Source organism: Stegostoma tigrinum, chromosome 13 (assembly GCF_030684315.1).
Source record: "Stegostoma tigrinum isolate sSteTig4 chromosome 13, sSteTig4.hap1, whole genome shotgun sequence".
Lineage (NCBI taxonomy): Eukaryota > Metazoa > Chordata > Chondrichthyes > Orectolobiformes > Stegostomatidae > Stegostoma > Stegostoma tigrinum.
Window position 1 is genome coordinate 70,402,398 of NC_081366.1, and position 10,740 is coordinate 70,413,137.

General features: G+C 41.0%; 1 protein-coding gene across 1 annotated transcript; it reads right to left on the reverse strand.

Annotated features, from left to right (window-relative positions):
• Positions 1-280: 280 nt before the first annotated feature.
• lsm11 (LSM11, U7 small nuclear RNA associated) lies at positions 281-10,160 on the reverse strand. Its single transcript, XM_048543284.2, has 4 exons — positions 9,699-10,160; positions 3,110-3,249; positions 1,878-1,961; positions 281-977 (listed from the first exon to the last, which is right to left on the reverse strand). Exons 1-4 carry the CDS (start codon positions 10,090-10,092, stop codon positions 585-587), a joined length of 1,011 nt encoding a protein of 336 aa, XP_048399241.1. The 5' UTR covers positions 10,093-10,160; the 3' UTR covers positions 281-584.
• Between the last annotated feature and the right edge of the window lie 580 nt (positions 10,161-10,740).

Below are 10,740 nucleotides of genomic sequence, written 5' to 3' on the forward strand. Positions count from 1 at the left end.
AAAAAATGACCCACATAAGTGGTAGGGAAAGTTAAGTATTGTCTCAAGAACTGTTCTCCTTCAGAAACTTTTCTACATTTGACATTTACAGCCCTGTACCTATTCTCTGCAATGGGGCTCAGGTTCCTCAGTAGATAACATATAAACTTATCAATTTAGACACAATTATAGCACAGGAAATATCAGAACCATGTTGCTAAAATGCCATTTCTGGCTTAACTAATGTGACCTTTGCCAACAGTACACATAGCCTGTGAAGTTTTAAACACAACCCCATTCATGAAGTTTTGAAACAAAACATTTACTGAAGCACAGCAATTAAAGGTTCTCCAATCAGCAATTCAACTTGAACAAGTCGACGTTGAAAAATATAGGCAGCAAAACACAATTTGCCAACAAAGTGAACCAAATCTGAAGCTTGCTGACTTTTATAAAAAAAAATCACTTAGCAGAGATTCTGCTCAAACACTAATTCCAAATATTTCCTCTGCTCCAGAGAGCCGGATTTCCAACCAGTTGGAAATTTTCTGCCTCTGTACTTTGTTGGTATAATACTCTACAGAAGTTAAATGTGCTAACAGATATCACTGCATGAAACTAATCAGTAAGACATTCTCTCCACGGATGAAAAGTTGATTGACATGTCTTTGAGAAACCTGCTGATAATCTATCCTGGGTAGGGATTTTTTTCTCTGTTTCTTTTTTCCTCCTGTTAGTGTCCTGAACACCAAGTTCATTTCTTTGGTGTTTCCCTTTGAAAGATCAAGGTCTCCTCCTTCATTCTGTGCAGAGGGGTTTAAGGTATCGGATGTTGCCTGCGTGAGTCCTGTTTTAAGTGCACAGGTCAGATTTTTGCTGCCATCCTGTTCAGCTTTAGCACCTTCCAACTTTTCGGGTAAGCAGCCAATCTGTTCTGTAGATTTGGCACCTGGTTCCTCATTTGCAGATCTTTCTTGTAGTTTCAGACGATCAAAAAGCTGAATTGGAAAATAAATTTAGTTAACACAATACATGGTGCCTAAGGATAATATGAATCAAAACGAATTACGGGCTAAATATAATGCAGATTTAATACATAAAACCATCCCTGTCACATCCATTAAACACTCCTGGGCAAGATACAGCATAGTTTAGATACAGAGCAGTAGTCCCTCTATGCTGTTTTATGAAATAATTCAGTATGAAAGATGCACAGGTAAAAAAACTTCTCCACGTAACCATGAGCACACACCCTACCAAATCACAGTTTTAATGTAGCTAAAAATGCATATTTAATACTAAAGCTGTTACATGTGAAACACTGGTGACAGTGACAACTTTCCACTGTGTTTTACTGGGGTTTTTTCCCCCACTGTAAAATACATGACAATAAAAATCATCAACTGAGCTGAAATTTTAATGTTTCTTTCTCTCTCTCTCTCTCTCTCTCTCCAGATGCTGCCTGACCTGCTGAGTATTTAGGTTTCCCTTAAATATTATCTTCAGAAAGACAGTAAGTGAGATCATGGAAGGTTCCTGCTCCTGAATATAGAGCCAAACAACATGGAAACAGACTCTTCAGTCCAACCGGTCCATGCTGACCACAATCCCAAACTAAATTAGTCCAACCTGCCTGCACTTGGCCTACATCATTCCAAACATTTCTTATTCATGTATTTATCCAAATCTTGTTCAAACACTGTTCTCCCACAGACACAATGAATGCAGGATAGTAGTCAGGCTAAAGCCACTATGTAAAAGGGTAAGTGGCACAGAATGGCTAGTGAAGCCTGCAAGCAGGAGACAGCAGCTTTGGATTGGGAGAAAAGAGAAAGTTGAGCAGGATGCCTGAAAACCATTAGTTTTCAAAAAAAAACATCGTCAAAGTCTCGACTTACCCGGCCCACGGTTAATACTGGTTCATTGTAAAAGGCTTTTCCAAGGACAGGTTTCCTGAAGGTCTCATCCACATCTACAAGTGCCTGAAATAAAGGTGGCAGATAAGACAAATTAACAGGTTCGAATGCTGCATCTCATATTTGTTAAAATCCTGGAAGCTGTGAAATCACTCACTCTTCTGTCACTGCTTTAGGACAAACTGCAACCCTACTCAGGGTGGTTCAGTGGTTAGCACTGCTGCCTCTCACCATCACAGACTTAGGCTTGATGGCCTTGAGAATGTCCGCACATTCTCCCCATTTTGTGTGGGTATCCACTAGGTGCTCCAGCTTCCTTCCATAGTTCAAATTTGTGCAGTTTAGGTGGATTGGCCATGCTAAAATTGCCCCAAGATGTCCTGGGACATACAAACTAGGTGGCTTAGTCATGGAAAATATGGGGTCACAATAGGGTAGGGGATGGTTTTGGGGCAGGATGCTTTTTGGAAGGTTAGTGCAGACTCAAGGGGCTGTATGGCCTCTTTCCACACTGTGTAGAGATTTTATGATTGAGTACAGCAACTGAACATTGACACAGAGATGTTTCTGCTTTTTATCAAGATGAAGTCAAAATGTAACTGAAAATGACATACAAAAGGAAGGCCATTTAACCATTTTATATCATTGCTCCCAAAATTCATGACAATAGCATCCTCCCTCCGTGGCATCTGTCCAAGAGTCTATTCCATGTTAATCAACTTTAGCGTAAAGCCACACAATACCATCAATTCTAAATCTGTCTGTCACCAAACTGTGACCTCCATTCTATATGCAGTTCACTTTCTCATAATTTTCTAAATAGATACATCTCTCAGGCAACCTCGTTTCGCTGAGGACAAACCAGGTTGCACTAGATTAAAGTAATGTGCCTTGCTATTCTCCTCTAGGGCTTGTGTCCCTGTGATCTTAAACAGACAATACTCAAAGTGTGTTCATGAGTGTTTCGCATTCCTTATCACCATATTTAATAGATCCTGCTGGAAGATGCAAATATACATAACTAAGCCCAGTCTACGTTGTAAGTCCTCCGTTTAAACAGCCCGACAATACCCACTATCACAAAATAGTTAAGAGGGTGAAGAATAAAAAGAGCATAAGTGTTGCAACGATAGCTGGCGGGTAAACTGGGAAAGGAAATAATAATAGCTTTGACTTATTTTCACGTGAAGTGTAGAGTGAAGAGCATTTATTACCATATTCCAGAACTTGTCGAATGTAACCAAGAATCCTGAGCAGACGCCCCGTAGTCCTTTGAAAGTCCGGATATGGACATTGACCTTTATCCTGTCCTGAACGCAACGATACAATTCACCCAGTGGGCTGCCTTCATGTACTGAGAACACAATAAACATTCCCAGTTATATATACATTAAAGAGCACACAACAGTGCAGTTTTTAAAAAAGATGCATTATTGCTTGTTGCCACCGGAGGTCATCAAAGCTACACTGTACGGCAAGAACATCTTCATGCAGAAATCAAATGCAATATCAATGTTCTAGCTAGATAAACTTTGCAGATAACAAAGGCCTTGTCTTCAGATGTCAAGGTACAGCCTTTCTGGAGGATAGGTGGTGAAAGAGAGCACCTGAGTGTTCCGGCAGCAACAAGCTTATTTACAATCATTTTTTGATATTTAAGTAGCAAATTGATAATACAATCATCAATAACTATAAACATGGTGCTACTGCATGATGTACAGATAACAAACTGGGACCTTACACTACTTCTATGGAAACATTACTCAGGATCCAAATACATTATAAAACACACTCAATGGGTTAAACTGTCTATAAATGAATGGATTTGCTACATCAGTTTTATACTAGGAATAAAACTAATAGAGGTAAGATAATTGAGATATCGCAGCTTTAAGGGAGATAAGGAAAGAACAGGTATTTATAAGGAATATCCACAATAAGTCCCAAGGTAGTCCACTGTTAATAATGCCCTTTTGGGAGGACAATGACTGCTTTGTTGGCATTAAATGACAGCCTAGTTGTGCACAAAATCCCACAGACTGCAATGGAATAAAACACCAGATCAACTGCTTTTGATAATATAACGAAGGAAAGCTTGCCAGATGACCACTAGAAATCCTCTGACATTATCAAAAAAAATGCTGGTTTTTTTTAAACGTCCAAATGATTTAGCAGGCATGATCTCCAATTTAAAAAAAGTATCTCCTCTTTACTTAAAATAAAATCACTCTGTCAAACTACACTGAATTATCAGCCTTGTTTATGTACAACCTCTGACTCAGGGACATAATGACATAAGTGTGCCATTACATTGAAATTTAATGACCATGGTTTTGAACTTGCAATTTACAAATAGGCTCTTCAAAAACAAAAGCAATGGGAATAAACAATTGGAAAAACTATTAAAATCAGGCATTCGCACTCTCTCACCCTGCTGCATGCATACCTCTGGTTGAGCAATAACGAAGCAGCCCTGAAAGCGGTCATGGAGGTGTCCATGGCCCACACCATACTGCGCTCCTGGCTGGAGGAGGCGAGCTGCTCCTACAGGAAAACAAAGAGCAAAAGTCAGCGCTCGAGATGAACACACCTCACACGCTGTCACAGAAACTTGCCCAACACAAACGCCCACTAACTCTCAACACACACTGTTTCAGACTCTAGCGAGCAAGGACAAATCACCTTCTGTCTAAATTAATTCTCGGTTAATTGCATTTTTACCTGAGTCTAATCCTTCCCTAAAAGATTCTGATTAGATTCTCCTGGTCTGCTATTCTCCATTCCCAGTACCTTACTTGAGTTTTGCTATTGATGTACAGAGACAGTGAGTGTCAAGTTTGGGAACTGAGTCTAATGCAGTCCTCACCCAAACTCCATGCAAACAATTTGTCTGTCAGCAAGCAAATGAATTATGGTGAAGATTGGGGGCCCTGGCAGAAAACACAGGTTCCGAGACATTGCTCAGGTTTAGGCTGCAGTCACTATATTTGAGAGTAACCTGTAAAAATCACCTGTGAAGTGGTCAGTGCCACAACATGGAGGGCAGAAACACACTAAACCACTAGGGAAAGCTATCAGCGTTCTTTATGAACTTCCACTGAAAGATGTGAAAAGGAGCAATGTGCTCATGAATTGTCAGTCTGTAGACTTACTCATTGAGCAAGCAATCAGAATTGTATCTGAGCTTTATTCTGCCTGTGGAAATAGCAGTGTCACATCAATGAGAGAGGAGTAGAGACACAGCACAGTATTAAAGTGTCAGTAATGTACACTGCACATTACAAAACTTTTATACATACTGATATTTCCTACAGCTGACTAGGCACAAATCTGTTAAATATGCCTTGTGACATCAGCATTGTTTTGTAGGATTTAATTCAATACACACTCGTTTGTTAGCACAGAGCTCGAACGTTACTGAAAGAACATGACACATTTCTAAGCCTTTCATCTCAGGTTAATTCAGAGAAATACCATATATAGCAAACACGATCATTGACAGGTCAGAATATCGTGAAGAGTGGGAGGTCATTTCATCGAATAACCAATCAGCACTCTCTCATGCTGCATATGTGTCAGTTTTGCCCACAAATTGTTCTGGCAAGTGCAGAATGAAACCTTTCGCAGAACATGACTTCTTTTCAACAAAATACAAGCATTATCACCCCAACTGAAGGCAATATTGGACAAGTCAAATTCCAGCAAAAACCCTGGTTTGTTAAAACATAAGCTTTAGTTTTATCATATTGATTATTATGGTGGTCAGTCACTGAACATGTGCACACAAGGCTGTCACTGTACTTTTAGCAATTGAAGTTTATTGCACAAAAAGAAAAAAAGCAAAGCTTAAACAGCAAATGGAATAAGCCATTTTCTCTGCAATATTCTTTATACAGAACCTAAGTGAAGTATCAGTCCTAACTTCACTTTAGCATTTCTTACGGGACTAACAAGATTTTGAGGGATCCGTCTTGGCAGCTTTCTACATATCCACCAGATGTATTTTTTCCAAATCTGTCTCTCCCTGAGACACAGACAGGCTACTACAACAACTCTGCTCTAATTTTCACTAACTTGAGATGGCTAAAACTTCTTAAAATTTCAATCCAGCTGTTGACCTGAAGACATCCAATGGCTAAAATTTACCCTTCTACTGGAATGGTCTTTTCTTCTGAACTCAACCTGCTTTTGGTCCCCAGTCAACTGTCTTTTGTGTAGGTTGTAAAAGTTCCACTGGGCAAACAACCCAGCCGTTATCTCCACTGGCAACTCGCAACATCTAAAGTATGTCACGTGCTTTCTCTCATGTCTCTATTCACTGAATGAAATTACTTTGGTGACCCTTAAGAAAAATCAGAACTTAAAAAGGACTGAAAACCAAAACCTAATTTATCTCATTCTACTTTTGAATCCAAGATCCCAAATATAAGATTACATTTAACATGTTCATCACACATCTCACCAACCATTTCTAATTGGTTTCTCTCAAAATTTCCTCCAATCACCAAATGTATTTTGTGTTAATATATTTACATTAAACACAAGGGTTTTTACAACAACCATGTTCTATACAAGTTCATTCCATTCACGACATTCATTGTTTTTTATATTTGCTATTGACAAAGCAAACTGTGCTTTCACTAATTGGAATTATTTTCAACTTATATGCTTGTCACATTGAACTACAGTGAAAGTCTCAGATTTTGATTTGGAAATCAAACAATCATCATTGAATGATAGAATCCCTACAGTGGGGAAGAAGGCCATTCAGCCGATTGAGTCTGCACCAACCCTCCAAAGAGCATCCCACCCAGATCCACCCCACCTACCTTATCCCTTTGACTCTGTACTTCCAATGGCTAATCCACTTAGTTTGCACATCCTTGGATGATATGGGCAATTCAGCATGGCCAATCCACCTGACCTGCACATCTCTGGACTGTTTGAGGAAACCCGCGCAGACACAGGGAGAATGTGCAAACTCTACAGTCGCCCGAGGGTGGAATCAAACCAGGGGAGCCTGGTGTTGAGGCAGCAGTGCCAACCACTGAGCCACTGTCCTGTCTCCCGGAAATGCTCCAGGAAGATTAGTGGGTTGAGATCTCTATAAATAAATCTGCAGAGTTGTTCACTATTCTATTGTGATTCTAGCTGATGGTTATAATGGACAAGTCAAATTTCAGAATAAATGTGGCTTGATAAGACCGTATATGTTTTTCTTATTTAACATGGCTGTACTTTACTGTAACATAAGCACACAAGTTTTGTTCTTATCAATAAAGTTTATTACACAAATGAGTTCAGAAGAAATAGGTACACAGGATTTGGAGCTAGTTAGGATTTGGTATCGGAGTCTTGGATGATCTCAAGTTTATGAAACACAAAATATGGGGCAGAAGCCAGAAATACAATAGAATGATTAAGTATGAAGGTTTCAAGAACAGAAGACCGGATGTAGGTATGGAAATGAGCAAGGTTACAGAGGTGGAAACAGGTAATCTTTTATACAGTTTAGATACCCACACAGATACATTACTAAAATTGCAGTTTGGTTCAGCCTCAGGTAGTTGCTGAAGAGAATGGTCAAATCAGTGGCAATAACCAAAGAAACTAACACCTAGAGATTTATTTATTACACAGGAGGAAGCAACAGGGATTGAAATGCCTATTTCAGTTCATACGGTCTTAGGCTATCTGGCCCATCATGTTCATGCTAGTGATAAAGTATGCATTCAGTCTAATCCCACTTTCTAGTTTTTGATCCTTGAAGATTACAGTACTTAGTATTTTTTAAACTGTGATGAAGGTCTGTATCTTTGCCATATTTTCAGTCAGTGAATTTAGACATCCCCCATTGCCTAATTCTCAATTCTTGCCATCATCCCCAGAAACAAATCTGCTCGGTGCCCTTTCTGATGTGATTTCATTCTCCCTGTAATGCAGTGACCGGAACTCTATGCAGTACTGCAGCTATGGCCCAACTAGTTTTCTTTTAAACAATGCTCCTATAACTTCCCTACTCTCATAGTCAGTTCTCTGCAAATAAAGGAAGGTATCCCCCAACTACCAATCATATCACCTCTACATTTCCCTTTAAGTCTCTCCTACTATAGGACACTGCTCAAAACCTGCTAGCCTTAAGGGATGTACAGACATGTACCCAAGGATCCTTATTATTCCTCTCCACTTCTCACAGCACCTACACTATTCCCTCTTTTCTGCACTAAGCCTTGAATGTTGTGAGATTTTAACACCTCTATTAAATCTTTCCTTGGCCTTTCTTCCAAAGGAGAACAACACCCGACTTCACCGGTCTCACACAGCACTGGGTATGTTGGTCTTTGTAGCACTTAATATTCAGAAACTCAAAATCATTCATGGATTACACAAGCTACTGCTTTCAAGCTAGCTACATTTTACAGCCAATGTCTGGTGCAAGCCAAACTCTATGTTTTCACTAGCCTTAAACATTTGCAATCTATCTAAATCCACCGTATCTGATCAGGACAACCAAGCTATGGAAAGAAATATGGATTGTTTATGTCAAGAATGCAAATCAAACTGTATGCACCATATCTAATGATAAGGGAAAAGCTTGTGGCTTGCAACTGGATGTTTTTAAACCACTTAGTTTTTTTTTTACAAGGTACATAATGTTAAAATAACATGGAGGTTATGGTGGTAAGATAGAGCTGTGGGTTGTTAGCAGAAATGTCACAACTAACTATATCTTTACTGATGTGTTGTGGAAAAGCAGCACGTAGACGGGAAAAAGGAGGGATCCAAAAATAGATCCCTGGTAACTACACATGAATGGGAATCAAATCCCACTGACAACAATTCTTTAGCTATAATTACGCAAGCAAGAATAGAACCAGGCAAGTGCAGTCACAGACACCTGGCAGCTAACGATGACACATTGGAAGAAGGCTGTAGAAGGGTCGAGAAAATAAATAGTTCACCTTCGTCATAATCACACATGATGCAATCTTTGGACAACAACTGTTTTGATATTTTTCAAAACTCCATTATGAATGAATAAAAAGGAGTTTATATTGCCTTTGAAGCAACTGAGGATTTATTCACAGGGAGTATATTTAATACCTATACTTACTATTTGATGCTTTGTTTGCCAAACATAATAAATTAGGAATTCATAGTACAATGGAATGTAACTGAAATTCTATCATAATCCAGTCCCTCACTCTCCTGTCTAAGGAGCACTTAGAATTACATAAAATGTGAATTGCAAAAGCAGACCCAGCCTGTTCAACTTTTCCGAGATACAAACTGAGTTTCAGTACCATCTGTATCAATCCAACTTTTAATGCCTTGCCCACTGCCTCTAGATTTTTTTTTAAAAGTACGATTAAACTACAAATGCCATGTGCAGCCAATGTTCCACAAACCTTTAATATAACTTTATATTCTGAGGAAGGGTCACTGGACCCAAAATGTTCACTCTGATTTATCTCAGCAGATGCTGCCAGACCTGCTGGGCTTTTCCAGCAACTTCTGTTTTTAATGTAACTTTGCTTTTCGGCCTTACTCTTGAAATGAGCCAATTTTGGATCATTAACTGGTTTCGTTGACCCCTAACCTTGATCTTAATTTGAGAACTTCAGCCCCTAGATCCCCTTGCTCCTTTTGATAAGTTTGGGCTCCTTTTCCAACTTGATTCCGTGATTCCACCCACCAAAAGCTGCAACCTCAAGGCGGAACCTTTATAACTCCAGATATATGCAGCATGTACGCTGCAAATATCGCTCACGGCCCTCTCCATCCCCGGGCTCAGTTACTCACGGGACATCCTGGTCAGCACATTTTTCGGGGCCCGCTCCCTCCTGAGGGGCCTGGGCCTGTCGTCGCTGCTCTGCTCGGCCACCATCAGCTTCTTGAGGCGCTCGATCCTGTCGGGGTCCGGGGGAGGCCAGGCGGCATTGCGGCGGCGCCCGCGGGCCCTGTGGCAGCCGGGGGCCTGGGCCTGGGCCGGGTCCCCGGGCTCCTGCTGCTGCCGCCGCCTCAGGAAGCTCTGGTACTCGGCAATGTTGTTGAAGGTGCGGACGTTGGGGAAAGGCAGCGGCGGCGGCAGTCTGCTGTACAGCGCCAAGTACGGGTCAAAACGCGGAGAGCTGACATTCAGCCGCCCGGCCTCGTCCTCCTCCGGCCCGGGCTCTGAGCTCTCGGTCTCCGCCATTTCCCAGTGGCTCGCTCTCTCCCCGCCGCTAAGATAGCGTACTTTAACTGGCCGCCATCTTGGGTCCACTCGCGCTGGGCATTATGGGACGGAAACGAAAAGCTGGAGAAAGGCGGCAGCGGTTGTGAAGCATGCGGGTGTTCTTGTGTCACGCTCGACTCAAAACGTTAACTCTCTTCCCCTGTCCATAGATACTGTCAGATTTGATGAGATTTTCCATCACTCTATTGAGTATTAAAACAGATCCATTGGTCCAACTTGTCTATGCCAACCAAGTTTCCCAAACTGTCCCAGTTGCCTGATTTTAGCCTTTCCTGTACATATCACTATCCAGATTCCTTTATGTGCATCTACAACTTCCTCTTTCGATTTCCAGAACCTGCAGTATTTTGCTTTTATCCGAGCATTGTGTGACCTTCTCCACCTCAAACCAGGATTTGTCTTTCAGACAGCACCTCGCAGCAAGTCCCAAAGTGACTACCCTCGCGGACTTTCCTTTCCAAAACAAAATAAAATCAAATGGGCTGTCACTGTTGCCCGGAAAGGCCACTGCCAATCTGAACAAAGCACCAACTCACAGACCAGGCCACATACTTTGTTACTTTGGAACCATGCTGGGGATCGGATTAATAAATGTTCAGAGACTGT

Coding starts and splice junctions, on each gene's coding strand:
- lsm11 (XM_048543284.2), bottom strand. CDS start 10,092: ATGGCGGAGACCGAGAGCTCAGAGCCCGGGCCGGAGGAGGACGAGGCC. Junction 1,962..3,109: donor TCGACAAGTTCTGGAATATG/GTAATAAATGCT, acceptor CCTTTATTTCAG/GCACTTGTAGATGTGGATGA. Junction 978..1,877: donor CAGTATTAACCGTGGGCCGG/GTAAGTCGAGAC, acceptor TTTCCAATTCAG/CTTTTTGATCGTCTGAAACT.